Source organism: Paroedura picta, chromosome 4, assembly GCF_049243985.1.
Source record: "Paroedura picta isolate Pp20150507F chromosome 4, Ppicta_v3.0, whole genome shotgun sequence".
NCBI lineage: Eukaryota > Metazoa > Chordata > Lepidosauria > Squamata > Gekkonidae > Paroedura > Paroedura picta.
Window position 1 is genome coordinate 67,752,656 of NC_135372.1, and position 21,512 is coordinate 67,774,167.

Below are 21,512 nucleotides of genomic sequence, written 5' to 3' on the forward strand. Positions count from 1 at the left end.
ATTGTCATTAAAATGCTAAGTCTTACTTTCAATGGTGAGAATACAGGTGCTAGCTGCTGTTCCTCTGCTGTTTACCGCTTTACACATATACTCTCCTTCATCTTCTGGGAAAGTTTCTGGTAAGTAAAGACAGTAGGTTTCTCCTCTCTCAATATATTGATAGTCCTCACAGTCCTGCAACATTTCCCCTTCAAACCACCATGTAATTTCTGGTTTGGGTTCTCCAGTTATTTTGACTGTAAATCTCACTGGTTCACCATCTACAACTGACACATTTTTAAGAGGCTTCTTGAACCATGGGGCGCCAGACCTTGCTTGCTCTTCTTCATCTTCATAAACTGAGCCATTAACGTTCCCCTCATCGTCTTCCTCTTCTTCCTTTTTCTGCATTTTAAAATAAGAATTATGAAAACTACCGTATTTGCCGGCGTATAAGACGACCCCAACATTTCCACTCGAAATATAGAATTTGTTACATTACATCACTTTACGTGTCATTGTCACCATTGTACGGCCGCAGCGCCTCCACCCCGCCCCTGCATCTCCCTGTGACCGGCACTAGTGTGCATGTGCGAGCTCTGTAGACAAGGGGTGGGCTGGAGCGCCGCTGCTTCCCGCCGAGCAGAACGGGCCGGTCACGCTGAAAAGGCTGGCACCCTGTCTCGCTGCTGATGCTCGCCGCAGCCACGCTGATGACCCACTGTGTCCGCGCTGGATACTGCGCAATACTGGATGGTATGTAGAATGAGGTGGGCGGGCATCGGGAGGCCACTATGGGCAGCCATGTCTATCCCAACCGAAGTGCACCCGGCGTATAGGACGACCCCCCCCCACTTGCAGGCATGTTTTTCAGGGGGGGAAAGTAGTCTTATATGCCAGCAAATACTGTACCATGATTCACAGAATATTGGCGTGTAAAGTACTTAGACCAGAAGTCTCCAACTTTTCTGAGCATGTGGGGATCTTTGGAATTCTGACACAAGGCAGAACGAACCACAAAATGTCTTGTTTAGCACTCATAGGAACTCAATATTCAGGTAGAAACTCTGCTTAATTCTTTTAAAACCGAACATTGTTTTAAAGTATTGGAGACACATGGCTTACCTTCATTTATGCAGTAAAGATCTTTGTGCTGTCATGGCAACTGCTGCCAAGGTAATGTTTTTTTTTGAATTTGCAAGCCAATCAGAAGCCCTACTGGCTAAAGTTTCACCTGGGCCCACCTACTTCCTTAAAATGCTTGGCACACACCACATCTTGACCTAGATCATGTATGTATATTCCATTGGTTTTTCAATATCGCAGTTGGATATGGAGTTTGAAAACATCTGACAGCTACCGCCTTGCTTGCGTAGCTCTTTCAAGCTCACTCCTCCCATGTGGAAGCGCCACTCACTTAGTACAGTACTTTGTGGGCTCAATACAGTCCTCCACTTTTACCAACAGTTAACTTTCTGTCCTCAGTCTCAGCTCACTTGAGCATTTATTACAATGTTCTTAAGCCCCTTGCTGCCTTGACACACCAGATTATTCTAGTTTTGCAGAGAATACTATGAATACCTTTTGTAATGCTGCATCAATTTCTTTCTGTTCAAATTGCATGCGTAAAAGCTTCTGTTCTTCAATTCTCCTCTGTTCCTCCTCCTCTCTTGCTTTTGCCATTTTTTCAAATCTAGCCTTCATGTTGACTTTGTGTGTAAATGGAGCTTCAGATTTTGTGGCTGGCTTCACATCTACTTCATCTTCCTAACGAAGTTGAAAAACATGGGAGGGAGATAAACACTACACTCAAGACATTAAAATTTAGCATTTCTAAAGGGTCATATTGCTGCATTTGTTCAACATGGTGGTTGTGGTAACAAACTAAAGAAAAACACCCTGTGTGGCCAACCTTCACTCCTTTAAATGGATATTTGACAAAAGAGGGTTGTAGCAAAACCAAGGCATTAAAGACTTTGTAGCAGTGATTATATTCTTTATATATAGTATAATGTATGCACCGATACTACCTTTTTGTAACAGCTTGAGAAGATACCATATCTAAGACAAGCCTACTGCTGTAGATAAGTCTTCTACACTGAACTAATGCTGTTAGTGTTTCAGCATTCTATAACTCTTCCAAAATTTATATATTATTACTAAAAGTAAAGCCCAGTGTGCTCAGGAATGCACTGGGCATTAGATAGGAGCTTTGGAGGGTAGGGGGGAAGATTTAAAGGGAGTGGGCACAGAAAGGCATCTCTCTGAACGAGGGGGGGCTATTAAAGAGCATGGCAGGACCCCTCGGCACTGGGAGGTGGTGGCCAGCTCCTCAGCCCTGCTGCCACCCTGCAGGGTGCAGAGAAGCTTCTCTGAAGGGGGAAGAGGAAACTTGAAGAGCCAAGCAGCGCCTTTCCCCATCCCTGCCCCTGGAAAGTGCCTTGTCTTTGCACCCTGGGGTAGGTGGAGCTGAAAGAGCCAGTGTCAAATAAAGAAAAATCACATATGGCCATCATGTGAGAGCAAAATTTTCTTTTAGAGACCCCCCTCAATTGGTGAAGGCACCAAGTTTACATACCTGGCCCTGGTGCCACCACTGGAGTGCAGGAAGATTCCTCCCTGCGCTCTGTGTGGCAGGGGACTCTGTGAGCCATGCTGCATCCCTCCCCAACCGGAAAGACTCTGCCTGCCTCCCTGGTTCTGGTGCTACAGGTCTCAGGAAGCTTTCTCACAGTGCTCTACAGGGGTACGGGACTTCTCCCACTGCTTTGAACATTCAGAAGGCTCATGGCAGGTGGGGGCTTGCTCTGGAGCCTTTTGAATGTTCAGCATGTCCTCAGAAGTATGAATCACAAATTATGTATAAGATACCTTTTGTATGCCTGGTCTAATGTTCTAAAGGTGTAGATCCAGTTGCAGAAGTACACTTCATGTCCTTTCACACCTTCATAATATATGACCTTGGGTTTAGTTGGTTCTCATAAGTGAAAGAAGAAACCAATTCCTGAAAGGGTGCCAAACAAAAGCCCCTGTAGCATGCATTTGCTTCTTTAATCCCCCCTAAACATCTGGATCTTGAAAATCAGATATTAATTTCTACACTAATAACTGACAAAACATTTTAAGTTCTTTCAAATAATGGAAAATCACATATGGCCATTACGTGAGAGCAAAAGTTAATTCAGACCCCCCAGTTGGTGAAGGCACCAAGTTTACATACTATGAACTGCTGAAAACGTAGTGTAAGATATATATATATATGTATAGTGCACTAGAACTGTTAAACCATGATAGCAAAGATTATTTTAATAAGAAGAATGAAAGAATCAAATGGATTTTGGTGGCCAAATTTATCAGGTGCTTTTATCTACTTTGCAGTAGTGGGAAGGAAAAGCTGGTCACTGAACTTATAGATGCACAGTATACTGGAAAATACTGACACATTCAAGAGGTGTAACTCAAGCCTTCTTTGTATTTTCAAGCAAACTGAATAGAAATACATTAATATGATTACGGATCTGATATTCTGACATAATGGGTTCCAGAAAAGTTATTTAAAACTAGGGGCAAAGCCTGTTGTATCCAGGAATACAATGGGTGCTAGAGCTTGGCTGTGGGAAGAGGAAGGGGAGGATTTGTCCAGTCTAAGGACATGGGGTTGAATGTGTCTGTTGTGTGGTAGGTTGTGGTAGCGTGACATATGAGGGCATGGGTGTGGAGATATGGGTATCAAGAACCTGTGGTTTGGAATGTTCGTTGAGTGTTACAGATGAGCTTTCCAGAACCATGCCTTCAGATATGTGAAGGGTAAATCAGATTGGAGACTCTTCTTAGGTGGAGATTACATGGCAACCAATTCTTCCCAGTTCTGTGTCATTTCCCTTCTTGTGTGAATTAAGCCACAGACACCGAAATGTCCCCCTGCCCTAATACACTTGGGGTAGTCACAGTACACAGGTGTTCACCCTTCTCCTTCTGTCTCCATTTTTTCACTGTTGATAAAATGTTATGTGCCCACATGCTTCTTTCATGGTTGCTCCTTAGAAGAAGAACTGGATTTTTGTACCCTGTTGTTTACTATCCAAAGGAGTCTCAAAGTAATTTACAAGTAATTTCCCTTTGTTTCCCCACAATAGACAACCTGTGAGGGATGTGGGGCTGTGAGAGGTCTGAGAGAACTGGGAATGACCTGCAGTAACCCAGCAGGCCTCGGGTGTCTCAAAGCAGTTTCCTTCCTCTCCCTATAGCAGACTCCCCGTGAGGGAGGTGGGTTAGAGAGCCTCACATGGAAGCTGGCAACGATAAGAGGAAGTCTCTTTGCACAGCAGTCATGACCTTAGTAAGGTTTTTTAAACTTTTTATTTGCCAGGCCAAGGTTGAAAAAGTCATTCAGTTCCCATGTCTCTCCAGCCATTTACTTGTTCACTATTTACAGTTTCAGGCTATAAATATTCTTTATTTAGATCTTCCTGCACTTTCCAGACTCACAGGACTGATGCTGATCTGTCTGTCTGCGCCCAAGAATACAAAAAGTTGCTGGTAAGGGCTGGCTATTGCCCATAGCCCAGTAGGGACACACCCGCACCACTCCCTCCCAACAGCAGCCTGCAAGCGTCTTCCATAGTATCTAGATATCTCATCTGTAGATTATAATGATGAACTCTGCAGGAAAAAATGGCTCATTTGAAGGCTCGACTCTGAGGCATTGTACGATTTTGAAGTTTCACCTCCAAACCTCCAGGAATATTTTCAACCCAGGGGTAGCCAACCTCCGGTGGGGCCTGGAGAGCTCCTGGAATTACAGCTCATCTGCAGAGTATAAAGATCAGCTCCCCAGGCAGAAAGGGCTACTTTGGACAGGTTTGTGGTGGAGAAGAAACATTTAAGGCTTCCCACACAGGTGGTTGTTGAATTGAAAGACTTGAGGCCTACTGCACAGGGTTGTTGGGCAGATGAAACAGGAAATGAACCTCCACAACAGCATACAGTTTCATCTGCAGAATAACGCTGTGCAGTAGGCCTCAAATCTGCAGAGAGTTGCGAAGAAGAAAGACACATGGCTTGGCTATGTCTAACCCCCGGCCAGAGCAGTATTTTAAATGAGAAGGGGCTTTTCTGTGGCCTCCCATACAGCCAGTTGCTTGGCTGAAAGGGAAAGCTCCCACCTTCAAAAGGAATGCCCTCACCCATGCCCTCAGACTCCCCTGCGTTGCTCTCGGAAACACCTCCTTCCGCTCAGTCAGAGGCTCCTTTGCAGCAGGCCTGAAGAGAGGGGGGAGGGAGAGCACTCACCAGCCTCCTGCCAGCTCTGTCAGGGTTCTGAGGCAAAGGGAGGGAAGTTACAAGTTGGACCTGACAGTTAGGACATCCTTGGGGCTAAAAGGGCTAGTGTAGCCTGTCCAAGCCTCTGTTCTCATCCGTCTTGGCAGCCCTACTGACCTACGGTGGTCAGGGACAGACTGGCAGCGATGTCTCCAGTTTGCCCCTGGCTGGGCTGGGTGAGCAGGCCTTGTCAGAATTTTGGCCCAATGATTGAGTCAAAATTCTGAGTGGACATGACATGCCATGCCCACTCTCCACCCACTTAGCCCTTAGTGAAATATTATATAACAGATAATAACCCCAGTAGTTTTATGTGGAGGGAATCTCAAATCAAGCCTGAAGTCTCCATTGAAGCTAATATATGATTAAACTGAGCCTATCATAATTTGGTCACACTAAGAGAAGACTGCAAAATAATGCTAGGGGAAGTTAAAAGCAGCAAGGAAAGAGGAAGACCTAACATGAGATGGATTGATTCAATCAAGGAAGCCACAGTCCTCAGTTTGCAAGACCTGAGCAAGGCTGTTAATGATAGAATATTTTAAAGGTCATTAATTCATAGGGCTGCCTTTAGTCTGAAGCAACTTGATAGTTCTTAACACAAGCACAAACATCTGATTAAAATATAGTGATGTATGCTGATAAAGTAATTAATAGCCCCTTAGAGACTCTTAATAGCCCCTTAAAGAGTATTTGTATCTTCCGATAATTGCACCCTAAGCTAGTTCAGCTGAGTTCAAATGAGCGGATTGTGTTCTCAGTAGGAGACCTAATAATTTATTCACAAAAGCTGGAATGTATATTCAGAATCCAATGCATACCATGATCTTGCCATGATGGACTGATCTATGTTAACAGCTATATCATTTAAGCAATCATGTGGAACATTCTCATGTAAGACATTACTCCTGTGCCACAGAATTCAGATGGGTGGCACCAAGGTGTTGTGACTAGTTCATGCAAAGGATGCCTCACCATGCAAGCCTTATTGCTGTGTGTGTTCCTAGCTGTCATTTAATGATAGCTGTTAAAATACAAAATCAGAAATACGAGTGAATGTCAAAAACACACCTTTAGTGTAAGTCCTCTAGTAGCTATTATTCAACCAGTTGATAGAAACCAGGGTACAGCCAGTCTTTGAGTCATGCCTCGGTGTTTTATCAGTTACTGTGTGCCTCATTTGCATAGTAAACAGTTGAAATTTCTGATACCATGTCTCACTGGCTTTTACTACCATGGTGATCCGATAGGTGGGTAGGCCCCACTAACCTATTCTAACTATCAGTGGTACTCATTGGTGAAGATTTTAATTTGATGAGTATGAAATTCCTAGAAATACTCTGAATCATAGTACTTTGCAAGCATGACAAAGTTATTTTCATACCACCAACCAACTCTTATTAGAGTGGCTGATCCTAGGAGATGGAAGCCACAAGCTGGAAGCTAATCCAAAAGACCAAATGGAGCAGGCCACGTTGCTTACACTAGAATGTTAAAATCACAGCACAATATGTTCTCCATATGTACCTGAATATCAACATACCTCATGAAATTTCTCTGCTTCCCTTTCTTTGATTTCCTGGTCCATAGCTTTCCTCCTTGCTCTTTCCTCCTCAATTTTTTTCTGTATTTCTTCTTCAGACAGTTGCCCAATTTTTTCAAACTTTTTTTTCAAGTTCTTTGCTTGAATGGAGCCACTTCTTTTTAATTTTATTAGTTCCTCATATTCCCTGCTTAACTCAAAGGTTTCACACTCTTCCTCGTCCTGTCAAAAATAAAACAAGCTACATGACCACTCTTGACAAACTGCTAATCATGTTGTTGACACTGATTTTTCGTAGAGCATTAAATGGCTTGAACCCCTAGCTTCTCTGGTCCACCTGCTGTTTCTTTTGCTAGCTAACCTGTAACTGAAATGTTAAGCCTACAGCAACAAGCTTTAAACTGTGAGCATGTTCGCTTGGGGCAATGGTTCTCAAAAGTGTTAGTCTTTTTAAATATGAGATAAGACAGACCTCTCCCATTTCTTGTCTCAGTAGCTCAAACTCTTGCTTTTCCATTTCCAGTTTTTGTCTGCGCTCTTCTTCTGTGCGTCTCTTTTCTTCTTCCTTTTTCTGCCTCAGTAGCTCTTCAAAGTTTATTTCCAGTTTTCCAGGTGTAAGAGATTCTTGAGATAATGTTTTGGATATCTGTGAAGATGCATCATCGGGGATCTGTAGGAAATAATTTATTATTTTGTCAATGGTAGATGCACCATCTATAATTACATATTTACATTGGTGTGGCTTGTATACAACACATGTTTAAGGATGTGCGTGGGCTTAGTTCTCCCCCCCCCCAGACCTCCAGGATAATGGCAAGTATGTGGCTCATGTGGGCAGTCTAGCAGGCTTGAATAAGGAAGGAGAACCTTCCTTACTGCTACTGTGCCAATGCAAGAAGCACTGCTAGCTAAAGTGGGTAGACAGAGTAATTTTGCTGGTTCCCCTCCTCATTGCAAGCCCCAGACTGTGGCTTTTTTCTTCCATAAACTCTGCACATCTCAGGGGACTGCTTCATGCATGTCTTCATGTGTACACTTAATCTACTTGATACTCTTCCCCCCCACCACCACAAAAAAATAAAAAGCTTCTCTCATCTCTGGTTCCCCTTTTACAGTTACACATAAAAGTATGCTTTATGTGGAAAGCACTCTGTATCTGTGCAACTGTGCTTCATGCTGTACTATGTTTACGTCTCACTGTACAACTGTGATCCCAATCATTACTTACTTGGAAATACATTCATTTGAAAAACAGGCTTTTCTTCCACATAATGATTTATATTTCAATGGGACTGAATCCTGTGGATCCATTCTGTTAACAGTGGCACTTTTCACTGGCACAAGGAGCCCCATCCTGAAACGAGAGTAGAAAGGGCTACTTGAAGCAGAGGAAAGCACCACTGCTAATAAAATGGATTCATGGATTCAGCCATGCAAAACACTGCTTGGCTGCAGCAAATGGAAGATTGAAAACTAAAGTGTAGATGAATTAATATGCATAGCGTAATACAAACCAACTGAGCTTCAAGAAAGCTGACAAACTGAACAGAGATACAAGAATTATAACCAACTTGGAATGTCACTGAACATTTGGCTTCCATCCCCCTTCTTTAAAACAAAACACCACATGGTCCATTTCCTAACCAGATGCAATCTTGTTCTTGCATGCTTTGGTCATAATCCTTATTTACTGATTAGATGCTCTAGAGGGACAAGGGATAATGTTCTTGTTCAGAGACATGAGGCCTGCAGTTCATATTCTCACACTTCAAATATATGGGGGTTTTCCATGGAGACCTTTCTACTGAGTGGTTTCAAACTAATTAAACATGAATCTGTTTGCATCTTCTTGACTATAATGTAGTGGGAACCAGTTATATATTTAAATTGAAGTTTATGGCTATGCCAACAAATGGTGTTCACAGTTTCATTTGAACCACAGAACATAGATGTGACATTTACGGGAGAAAAAAAGCCAAGGTCTGGGGCTTGCAGTGAGAAAGGGGAACCAGCAAAATAACTCCGTCCATCTACTTCAACCTTCCAGGACATTCAATAACGGACCTGAGAGTAGCTGTTATATTGCAAAGAAACTTCAAGAACAGGCTAGAAAGGGAGATTGCAGAAATGGAAGTTATTACAAAACTCAATACTATGACATACCCAGGACTCAAAAGGGGAAAAGGTTTTTTATCTCACTATTCAAGCTAACCATGTTCAACTTGTGTATCCATACACCTCACTATTTATTTTATTTGTCATAATGTGACTGTAAGATATGGCAATGTAATGGAATTTTGAGTTTGACTCCCTGGCCTTCGGATTTGTTGTTGTTAGGTGCGAAGTCGTGTCCGACCCATCGCGACCCCATGGACAATGATCCTCCAGGCCTTCCTGTCCTCTACCATTCCTCGAAGTCCATTTAAGTTTGCACTGACTGTTCAGTGACTCCATCCAGCCACCTCATTCTCTGTCGTCCCCTTCTTCTTTTGCTCTCAACCGCTCCCAGCATTAGACTCTTCTCCAGGGAGTCCTTCCTTCTATGAGGTGGCCAAAGTATTGGAGTTTCAGGCCTTGGGATAGTTACCAGCAATTCCCTGGGAGGAATGTTTCACAGTTGTATGGAGACGTATGGAGCAAGCAACATATGGGGAGGTGAGAAACTTTGATCACTGATAAAAGGCAGTTCATAGAATCATAGAGTTGGAAGGAGCCATACAGGCCATCTAGTCCAACCCCCTGCTCAACGCAGGATCAGCCCTAAGCATCCTAAAGCATCCAAGAAAAGTGTGCATCCAACCTTTGCTTGAAGACTGCCAGTTTTTATTCTCCCCATGTTTTTGTAAAGTACACTGAATTCTAGAGGATTGATTGGCTGTTTTGACAAAGGATTATCATTGGCTGTATTTGGTTGTGACACAGAAGATGTAACAGAATTGATTGTTGTTATATATTCCCTGTCATGTAAGAAGATCATAGTCTGAGGAATGGTGCTTGGACTCAGAAGTTCATGCCCTGAATAAGTTTTTGTTGGTCTTAAAGGTGCTACTGGAATCTAATTTTATTCAGTTAGGAATATACTACAAAAATACTCTTTGTTCCCACATAGGTAGATTCCGAGCTCCTGATTACCACCCAGATTTGCATTTTGGGGTCTGCTCTTGCAATCAATTGTATTTCAGGGATGGATACTTCGTTAATAGAGGGCATAAATTTTGATCCTGAAGAGTATTTTTGCTATTGGAAGAAATTTTTGTCAATAGACAGCTATGCCTTCTAACTGTTACCCAAAAATGCTTCCTGAAATGCTGCTTCTGGGGAACAGGCAATCCTCCAAAGCAGCATGGGGAAGTGAGAGGCTTGTTATCACCTGTTCCTGTTGGGGTATAATTTATAATCTTTTCCCAACCTGACAAGTAAATTCTCATCTTTCTCTTCACATGCTAATTTCAAAAAATTAAAAATATAATTGCCTATCGTTTGTTGCATGAGAGGACCTCTTGCTATGAATTCAAGTTTTGCTTTAGATATTATTTTCTTTGTATGTGTACTTTGAATATAGTGTGACCACAGACCACATCTTACCATTGTCCCCCAAAATTGAGAACACAATGTCATACATAGACCTAAGAGTTATTTCCACAATGAATGAGCAACGTTATCTACCATGCTTTTTCTTGCTTCAGCAAATGCTTTTTTCTCCTCTTCTATACGCCTTCTGGCCTCCTCTTCCGTTCTTCTTCTTTCTTCTTCTTGCCTTTGTCTTTCTAATTCCTCAAAGCCAAGTATCAGTTTCCCAGGATGCAATTCCTTGACAGAATTTTCACTCTCCATGTCGTCGTCATCTGTGTTCATCTTTGGGAAACAAAGCCCAGAAAAACAGTCCTTTAAAAGAGCAGCCAAAGATGCAAAAGATACTGGACTTTGAAAATAGCATGGAAACAGTTTATGAAGTTAAAAAATGTGGATGCAGTTGGTTTACAAGAAAACTCCAGACTCAAGAATATGTTTAAGTGGCAAAGAACACAGTAATTAATATAGCAGTCATAATTACCTAGACCATGGTAATTCAACAGCCTACAAAACGAAGCGTTATTTCAGTGGCACCTTTAAAACTAACAAAGTTTTATTCAAGATGTAAGCTTTTGTGTGCAAGCACACTTCTTCAGATAGAGTGTGCCTGCACATGAACGCTTATACCCTGCATAAAACTTCATTGTCACTGGATTTAAATGTTGTTCTGCTGCTTCAGACCCACATGGCTATCCACCTGAATTTATCTCCAGCCTACAGTCAATCATTTTGCCACAAAAAAGCAGCAGAGTGAAAAATACTTTGGTCTTTCTTTAATATTTTGTTTTGCTAAGACATTACAAATTAACATTGCACTCCCAAGCAGTTCTACTCAGAAACTTATTGGAGACTACTTAATGGGACTAGAAATGGTTTGTAAAATTGCACTATGATTTTGTTATATATTCCTTTCATAAAGACTTGCATGTCAAAAAATACCATTTGCTGCCTTGCTTCCTCAAAGGCACGTTTCTCTTCTTCTAAGCGTTGCCTTGCCTCCTCTTCCGCATGCTTCCTCTGATTTTCCTGTCGTTGTCTTTCTAGTTCTTCAAATGTTAATTTCACTTTACCAGGAGAGGAAGATTCTTTACTTTCATCTTCATCCTACATAGCAAGTTTATGATTAAAAAGTTATCCTTGTGTTACATTTAAGTTAATCAGTTACTTGTAAGCAGTTCTACCGCAATCAATGAAGTCTACTGCTGAAAAGTTTCCCATTTAATAGCTGCCTACAGACCAACATGATTTTGGGAAATGAACTTGCAAGAGTCAAAGCTCCTTTTGTCATATATTGGAAAAATGGAGTTTTGACTCTAAAAAGCTTACCCTCCCCACAAACCAGGTTGGCCTCTAAGTGGTAACTGGACTAGAATCTAGCTGTTCTACTGCAGGCATACTGTTCTTCTGTATAAGTATAATTAGTATTGGTATGTTAAGGTTTTGCTTACCACAACTGGCGAAAAATATTTGACTTCCTTGAGAGCTTGCTTTTCCTGCTCATATCTCAGTCGTTTTTCATCTTCATACTTTTGCCTTTCATGTTCTTCCCTCTCTTTTTCTAAGTCCTCAAAACTTATTTTCATCTTCCCAGGTGATTTGGTATGTTTTACAGGAACTACAGTCACTAAAAATGAGTCATCACCTTCCTGTTGCAAAAACAGATTTTGCCATGAACACTGGAATAGAACAGCCATTGCTACCTACAAATAAGCTTCGACCAAAGCATCAGTGCAGGACCAGGGGAAGAGAAACCAAAATCCACAGCCACAGCAGGATTAATCAACCTTACAAAAAAAAAAAAAGCAATGGGAGTAGTTGCTCCAACTCTGCTATTCATAAACTAGAATGAGACAAAGCATTTGTACAGCATCTCCCTTCTATCAACTCATAATTAATGCAACATTACTTGAATGTGGGTCAGAATTGTCCTTGTATGGCTGCTGAAGCAGAGCGTGAGACAGAGAGACTTGCCTAACTAAGCAGATGAAAGTATAGAACTTCCTAAGTCCCAGCTCACTATTGCTGGAGCACTCATACAACCTTACTGTGGCAATTACACATTGACCATTATCTAAAGCAGGGGTCTTGTGGGTATAATGGCACCTGCCACATGTTTTTTAAAAGTGGGAGGGACCAGGTAGAACTTTTGCCTAGCAGAGCTTTTGACTGGCCACTGCAGATGTGATTAGCCATACACTTTTTAAAAAGTTGCTTCAGCAGCAGGTGCCACCACAGCATAAGGATCTTCACTGTGTTGAAAGAAAAATATTTCAAAATATTCATTTTCAATGGTACCCTGTGGAATTTCTAAAGGAGTTACCATAAATCATGCTCTGACATTTTTATGGTTGATTCTGCCTCTTGTGGCAGTGATTTAATGATTGTACCCACCATCCTGTTTCGGAATTCCAAAAACTGCCCCCTGGATCAAGAAGGAACTGACTCATACTATCATTTCAATTTGTAAACCAAATGGCAATATTGTCATACAGGTAAAAAAAACCCAACTCCATGAAGCATATCTATTTTTGTATTGGTCTAACTGGTTATCACTAAGAGCCTCTTGCGGTGCAGAGTGGTAAAAGGCAGAAATGCTGTCTGAAGCTGTCGTCTGCCCATGAGGCTGGGAGTTCGATCCCAGCAGCTGGCTCAAGGTTGACTCAGCCTTCCATCCTTCCGAGGTTGGTAAAATGAGTACCCAGCTTCCTGGGGGGTAAAACGGTAATGACTGGGGAAGACACTGGTAAGGCCACCCCGTATTGAGTCTGCCATGAAAACCCCAAGGGTCAGACATGACTCGGTGCTTGCACAGGGGATACCTTTACCTTTAACTGGTTATCAGGTGCTTCAGATGATGTGAATCTTCTTAAATATTAATTGACTGACATCTTTTAAGCCTATATGCTATGACTTGTATGCTATTTTATACTCTAAAAATAATGGTCCATATTTCATCCTATGGCCAAACAATAAGATTTCATGAAGTTTTAAAGGCTACCGCTCAATAAATGCAGAAGAGTTTGTCAATTAATAGAACTGAAGACGCACACAGCAAATGTTCAGGTCTATAAAAGAGAGGTCATATGTCATCGTCCCCCCTCAATTAATATAGCGCACAGATAATTCATGCTCAGTTGGAGAATAAATCAACTTTACTGTGCCTCTTGAGCAGATATGATGCAAAAGGAGAACTGTGGCATAACAGCTGGAGTTGAATTCTGTATTTGACAGGTGCAGAACCATGAAGTAAATTAACTATCTGATGCTCCTCTATTACTACACAGTTTGTAGCATGTATTTCCATTTTAACACACAAAATGTTCCTACCAGCCTTGTATAACATAAATCATTTTAAATGTAAGTACTTCAGAATAACAAGGTAGGCAGTTAGTATGTGATTAACTCTGTCCAATCTTAAAGCACAATTCATAGTCATTTGCTTTTAAATACATTAGAAGTTATGTATGTCAATTCCTGCCCTTTAAAGGTAACTAATGGCCCAAATTATCTTCAAAGTATCCTGCAAAGACAAAGAATTGTTAATGAGATTTCAGTGGTGTCTTGGAGACCTAGGACCACAGGCATCGTAATTCTATTACTGTAAATGGGTGTATGTTTAGTGACAATAGTGACAATAGTAACCCAAAGGCAAATGTACCCCTGTAACTGTAATGGTATCACATTGGCATGGATGATAATGGAAGAGCTGCTATAAGTGTTACCACACCATCACATTTTCTCTGGTACTACGTATCCCATGATGTTCCATCAGTTCAATGGTAGCAATTCAGTCAATGTTCCAGACTGATAGCAAAATTCTAAAGGATATATCAACGTTTCCATAACAACTAGCAGATGTTATTTTTGAGTGCCCTTCATATTACACTACAAGAGCAGATAACTGATCTGAAGAAAGATACATTGGGGAAATGGAAAGCAAGGTAAAACATGCAGCATGCATGCCACTAAATGGCAAAGAGTCACACACAATTCACATGTAAAGTGATAGTAATTCTGCAGATATTTTGACTTGGCAACAGGATGGTAACAAAATTCGTTAAATGTGATATCTAGCAGTGTTGTTCTACAAAAGTGATCTCACATATTTCCCCAAAATCTAACATTCAGTACTTTTAAGCCCAGGCATTACTACAATAATAACAGTGAAATGGGTGGATGTTGCATTGTAAAGAAGTCTGATTACCTCTGATGTTGATTCAGTTCCCGAATTGTTAAATTGTTCATCAATCTATTAAATAAGAATTTTAATAATGTTAACTTCAGCTCTCTGCCTGCTCCTTTCAAACATAAAATTAAAATATTAATGAGTATTTATAAATCAAAATTTGGCACAAAAATGTGCAAATATAGTGCACTCCACTTACAGTGCCACAATTAATTGATACAATCATGTCCTTGTCAGATATTATTCAACCATTTCGCATGTGCTGTTACATAGTTCTGTGTTTGATTAAACTAGGTGTGATATATTTATTGGGATCTCTTGTCAGCTCTGACCTTCAGGGCTCTAGTAATTATATTCTTCTGAAACTTGTTTCCAAATGATGTGGGCTGGCTGGAAGCTGTTGCTAGATGTCTTACATATGTTTTTAAATGATCTCAGTATTTATTGCTTTATTGATTATTTGCTCTGTTCTTTTATTCAGAATCCCACCAACCTGTGGTAGAAGGGACTGAAAATGAAATAAAGTTCCTTCTGACAAAATGATGTGTTCACATATTCCACCCAAGCACAACATCTACTGTGCAATGCCATCCTGTGTGCCTCTTTTTCAAGACAATACACTGTCATTTAATTAACAGAATCCAGTGTCGACTCTCTTTAAAGTTAAATGCTTAAATATTAGTTACCCACACTTCACTTTACATTGTGACAATTATTTTAAAAGCAATGATTTTCTGACAGTCAAACATGTCTTAGTTACAATCTATTACAATAAGCATTTGCTACTTGCAAACAGTTAAGTGTCAAAAGGAAAAATTTACTGTCTGGGGGCAGTTTCGCCCCACTCCTGCCATGCACATACACACTTATTATGCAACAGGATGACATGGTACTCCTTCCCCCCATCTGCTGACTGAGCTAAGGAAGAGCCAGCAAGACACTGAGAGGTGGGCAGGTAGGGCTGCAGCCCAGCCACTTGACATGCAGGCAGCTGACAATGTACCTGAGGGGAGGGAGGCAGACACTGCCAGGAGTCAACTGGGGCAAGCCTGTCCCAATGAGTAATGAGCTGGCTGCCAGGTCCAAGACCCTGAGTATGCTAGGAGAGAGATGGAGCATGAAAGGGAAGGTCCTGTACAGGCCCTGCCAGGTCTGCAGTTTTTGAAGGTTTGTGTGTGGGGGAGAGACAGAAGTCAGAGGCACGAATCCTCAGCCAGAAATTCATTGGCGGGGGGGGGGGGTCTTTAAAGGAGACCTGGGGTGCTCTACCCTCAGAGGGTCTTTAAAAAGCGGGTTGAAGTGGGACCAGGTCATGTATCAGAAGCCTGCATGAGAGTCCTGCTGGTGGAAGCAGGGAAAAGGGAGGCACTCCTGAAAGTTAGCCAAGAAAAAGGGATCCTGGAGGATGCAACAGCCTAGGGTTCTCCCTCAGAAGTCGAAAACCACCTTTCCAATTAAAATTTGGGACCAGTATAAATGTTACATTCTCTTGCCCAAGCTTTATTGTAGATATCCACACAGTTCACACCATGCTCAAGCACACTCAAGCCAAACTGCATACAATATCTGCATTTTAGCACAATAAAACTGATGGGTACATGTAAATAGGACATGAAGTACTAGAAAACAGCATTTTGGGGGCTAAATATTTAAATCATCCCTTTAAAGTGAAACTGATAAGCAACTGAAAGACGTGTTTTAAATGTTTTTGTAGACATTTTTTGGCTACTGGTTTATCGTAAGAAACTTGCAATGCACACAGAAGCCAAAGAAGCTACTTAGAGCATAGCCAATTATGAAGAGACAATTATGGAAACCTTTCTTGAAGCTGGTAATGATGTCTATAAGCAATAGCCGAATTGCTAATATGACTTGATATCTGCTTATTACTCACTGTTTAAAGGTATACATAGCAGTTATCAGATCTTAAAATTAATGTTGGTGAGAGACATGCTAATCTCAAATGTATTCAACTGAATGAAATTATAATTCATCCAACTGGTACCATGCAAATAAAGATTTTTTTATTGCCAAACAGCCTTAGCACTTGAACAAACAGTTTATAATTTTTAAAAAATTATGAAGTCAGTATCATTATGGTACTACATACTCCAAATCTGGGCTGCTTCAACTAAGGTTTTTTTGTTTTTGTTTTTTTTTAGGGTGGCCGTGTAGTTGGGGCAATTGTTGCTCAAGTCACACTTGCAACAGAGATTCTACCTGACACAAGGCAACTGGATTTTCATCCTCATTTATTGTCATAAAATCATAGAAATGGAAGGGGCCATATAAGCCATCTAGTCTAACCCCCTGCTTAATGGAGGATCAGCCTAAAGCATCCATGACCAGGCGCTGCTTGAAGACTGCCAGTGAGGGGGAGTTCACCACCTCCTTAGGCCATCAATTCTACTGCTGAACTACTCTGTGAAAAATGTTTCCCTAATATCTAGCCAGTATCATTCTACACATAGGTTAAACCTATGAGACCTATTGTCTGCTGCCAACATTTCCCTTTCCCACTATTGTATCATGATTCTTCTCCTTTTGTAACATTCTTGGAGAAGTCAAAACAGACTGGAACTTGCCTAACTTTGTCCCAAATACAGAACTGGCTACTATTTGCCCAGAAAATGGTAATTCCTAGTTTTCCGGAAGAGTACTTGCAATATGAATATGTAAACAATCCCATTCAGTGATTTAAAAATAATAACATTGATTTAACTGTTTAATTGATGAATACCCAAGCTGTATTAAGAGGTAGTCATGCTGTATCAAGAGGTAGTCAAAGAGAAAGTGCTGCAGAAGTGAAATGTAAGTGAGCAGTAGAGGGGGGAAATGTAATGCATTATTCTCAATGCAACACTGTTGAGATTACAAGAGTTTTAAAAACTTTATATACACTAGAAAACTTTGATTTCACAGTGGATTGGATTCCGCAGGTCCATCTGCTGGCAGAAGCACTTTCCCTCCAATGGAATGCTTCTTCTGTCAGAAGAGAAAGCATGTCTCCGTTAACAGAACAGACCCACAGGATACAACCCACATGGATAATGTTATCATTTATATTTTATTTCCATTAGTTGCTTTTGTACTACAAAGATAAGTTTGTTGATTCTTATAAGCATACCTCTTGTGCCTTCTTTGCCAGTTCTCTCTGAATTTTCCTCTTCTCTATCATATCTTGTTCAATTCTCCGTTGTCTTTCTTCTTCCATTCTTTTTCTCTCTTCCTCCTGCCTTTGCTTTTCCATTTCAGCAAACTTTCCTTTGACAGTTCCTATGAGCAAAAAAAGGGAAAACAATTATTTAAACCTTTGTCCCTCTGCTTATTTGACATTCCTATACTGTTTCTCCACAATCAAATAATAACAGTGAATAAAAATGTCACAATAAAAAGAATAAAAGTAATTTCTAAAATCTTAAAATTCAGTATTGAAACTAAAAAAAACCCCAAATGACATTCTAACAACATAAGAGATTTTTTAAAAATCCATAAAGGCTTGGATTGATGATAGTTTACATCAAGGGTAGTCAAACTGCGGCCCTCCAGATGTCCATGGACTACAATTCCCATGAGTCCCTGCCGGCATTTGCTGGCAAGGGCTCATGAGAATTGTAGTCCATGGACATCTGAAGGGCTGCAGTTTGACTACCCCTGGTTTACATGGCAATAGTTTCAGAGCACAGCCCTGTTGGTCTGCAGTAGAGCAGCCACATTTGAGTCCAGGAGAACCTCAAGAATAAATTATATGCTACCCATTTATTCCCCAAACAGGAAATTTGGATGAGGATTCAGCCACCTCAGCTGCTGAGATCTCAGGCTTCTGGAAAGGGAATTCAACCCTGCAGCATATACAGGTTCCTCCCCATCTGGCTGAAAAGTATACCTCTCAAAAGAAGAGTGAACTATATGTTGTGTTCATTAATCTGCAGGCCACATTCTATTCCATAGAACATTGGAGACAATGAGGGAAACTTCAGGCTAGCTCAGTAATTCCGAATTTTAAATTTAATTTAACAGCTCTATATTCCATCCAAGGTCAGGGTGTAATAATACTATCAGGGTTTATTTATTTACTTATTTACTTATTTATTTTGATTTGGATTTGGATTTGCATGACCAACACTAGCACATGGCAGTTAACAATTTCAATATACAATCTATAATAACAATAAAAAAACCCATTAAAATCCCATTAAATAACACTCTAAAACTCAAACTGATCTATGGCAAAACAGAGGAACACACGTTTTTGCCAGCAGGGGGTGCTAACGCACGTGCGCGGCAGCTCCGCACATGCACGTTTGCGTCTGCTGGCATGCCACAGGCTGCGCCTGCCTCTTCTCCCCCCTCTCACAGCAAGAAGCTAGCCGGGCTGTGAGAGAAGCGGCCGCTTTGGCGGCCACTTCGCTCGCAGCCTGGCGAGCTTCTTGCTGCAGGGGGGGGGGAAAGGCAGGCGTGGCTGCCGGCAGCCCGGTAGCAAGCCCTTCGTGGCCCGGTACCAGGGCGCGGACCCGGGGTTGACGACCCCTGCTCTAAAAGCTTGATAGCTTGCTAGTCTCAATCTGTTGAAGACAAGAGATTTAAAGCTGGAGAATTAAACATCATGGGAACACACCTAAAACCCTGGGTGCCTAGATAAAATAAGTCTTGTATGATATTGTTTATTCAAAAGACATACCAAGTCATTTTTGACAGGCCAGAAGTTATACCACCTTGGAAGGTCTCCCAAGAGAAGATGGATAGTCAGAGGAAATTCAACTTTTTAAAATCAGTGGGAATATATATTTCCTTTTCTCCATCCAGATTCCTTATCCATTGTTTGTGCTGATATGCACAATTTACTACAAAGGGAGTACTTAACAGCAGGGATTTTGTTAGCCAGATTGTTTTGTTTATCATAAATCTTTTTCAAGGTTTCATGGCTTAAGAGATTTCAGCTAGTACAAACAGTTTTCCTCAACAACCATGTTTTAACCAGTTGTCAGAATGCCAGAAATAAAATGCCAAGGCTTGCCTCCAGCAGAAGCATATCCCTTAATGTGAGTACTAGTATCAAGAAGGCATGACTTCATGTCTTGGAAGTTCTTACTTCTTTAAGAGGCAAATGGGAACAATACCTTCCCTGAAGATCTAAGGAGGAACATATGGAACAAAGTGTCCCTGAATAGACCATGGCTTTAAATTATGAAGGGTTTTTATCACCAGTATTTTGAATAGGGCCTGGATGCCATGAGATTGACAGCTGATGCAGTGAGGCCAGAATAGGAAAAATATATTCCTTACTTGTCTTCTCTCTTGAACGATGAGCCACACTGTTCTATACTAGCTACAGCCTCCTAATAGTTTCCACAGGTTATCTCAGATGGCACTGTAGTAGCATGGATGCCTAAGGCCAAATCTCTGAAAACATAGACATTTTCTCTGTTCTTACCTGACAATTTTGGAACATAAGCTTTCTCCACCTTAGAAGACTGCATTTCTTCATCATCATCAGAAGCAAGTAGTTCTTTCATCTAAACAACAGAACAGAGATATTAATGAGACTGAGAACATAACTTAAGAGCTTAATTCTAAGGACATTTTATACAAGGTTAGACAATGTTTCATTTCAGAATGTCAAAGTACACAATAAAAGTCTAAATTAATTTAAAAGCTTAAAGGGTTAAAATTGAAAAATGTTTGCAAAGAACATGACCTCCTGTTTTCGCCTGTTCCATTCTCGCTCTCTAACATATTGTTCTTTTCTTCTTTGCTTTTCATCTCTAGATCGTCTTTGATTTCTTTCTTCCCTTGCTTTCTGCATAGCTTCAAATTTATCCTTTACATCACCCTTCTGAAGTTTGGGCACATAGGACTTTGGGACAGGTTTAGACGAAGAAAGGATAATCTTTGTGAAGATAGTGGAGAAGGCAAAGAATAAGATGAAGAAAATATGATAGAAGCAGATGAAGCAAAATTAGACAGTAAGACAGACATGAAAGATATCGAATCAGACAGTAGAAATAGTCATGTTGTTTACTACCCTAAATTGCATTAAGCTATGTAGATTTACAATCTTTTCCATAATAAAGAGAAAATATATTGGACCAATTCTGAGAAGACTTCTGCACCTGTAGGACTTGGACAGAAGATGGATTTTGCTAAATAAAGTATTCCCTTGGCATTCTCCAGTGTAGCAGTATGAGAAAAGCTGTGTCTGGCAGGCATTATCCTTTGCAAAGCATGAGGATCCTCTCAAGAACAGGATCTGGCAACTCTAATCTTGTTTCTACTGTATCTAGTCTTGGATCTCCCAGTAACTTGGATATAAAACTTGAAAAATGTTATCTTTAAATTTTAATAACAGCTGCTAGTAGAGCCAAAAACTGGACACTGACAAGCCCATCTGCTTATGTCTCCCGTTCATTTTAATTGAAGTGAAAACAAAGCTAATTTGAGAATGTAGAAAAGAGCAAGAGTCCAGTAGGACCCGAGACCTTTTTGGAGAGCGATGGCCTAGAAATCCAATAAATAATAAATAAAGAATTAATTTATTTTGGCAGGTTATGAGTTTTTGTGAGTTTCTGCTCACTTCAGATACAGCTAGAACAAGAGTCCATCTGTCTGATATGAAAGTCATCTTGGTATAGTGGTTAAAAGCAGGTCTCTAATCTGGACAACCAAGTTTTGATTCCCTGCTCTTCCACATATAGCCAGTTGGGTAACCTTGAGCCAGTCACAGTTCTCTCAGCCTCACCTACCTCAAAGGGTGTCTGTTATGGAGAGTGGGAATGGCAGGCGATTGTAAGCCACTTTGAGACTCCTTTTGGTATTAAAAGGGGAGGTCAAAAAAAAAAGCTCTTATATATATTGGAATGTGGAGTGATTTCAGATGTCAAATAACAATAGCAGGTGTGATTGAATTAG

The 21,512-nt window shown here is 40.8% G+C and overlaps 1 protein-coding gene across 5 annotated transcripts in view; it reads right to left on the reverse strand.

Moving 5' to 3' along the window:
- The window catches only part of NEXN (nexilin F-actin binding protein), a 46,950-nt gene that overhangs the window by 1,196 nt on the left and 24,242 nt on the right, over window positions 1–21,512 (reverse strand). For 2 of the 5 annotated variants that reach the window (XM_077333271.1, XM_077333269.1), the window contains exons 3-13: window positions 20,302–20,493; window positions 20,038–20,119; window positions 17,731–17,879; window positions 14,622–14,666; window positions 11,866–12,063; window positions 11,357–11,521; window positions 10,511–10,699; window positions 7,317–7,514; window positions 6,845–7,066; window positions 1,561–1,746; window positions 27–384 (exon numbers count right to left, since the gene is read on the reverse strand). In XM_077333271.1, coding sequence (XP_077189386.1) covers window positions 27–384; window positions 1,561–1,746; window positions 6,845–7,066; window positions 7,317–7,514; window positions 10,511–10,699; window positions 11,357–11,521; window positions 11,866–12,063; window positions 14,622–14,666; window positions 17,731–17,879; window positions 20,038–20,119; window positions 20,302–20,493 — 1,984 coding nt within the window. The remainder of the gene's footprint in view (window positions 1–26; window positions 385–1,560; window positions 1,747–6,844; window positions 7,067–7,316; window positions 7,515–10,510; window positions 10,700–11,356; window positions 11,522–11,865; window positions 12,064–14,621; window positions 14,667–17,730; window positions 17,880–20,037; window positions 20,120–20,301; window positions 20,494–21,512) is intronic. The other 3 variants (XM_077333274.1, XM_077333273.1, XM_077333272.1) reach the window with 2 other exon arrangements.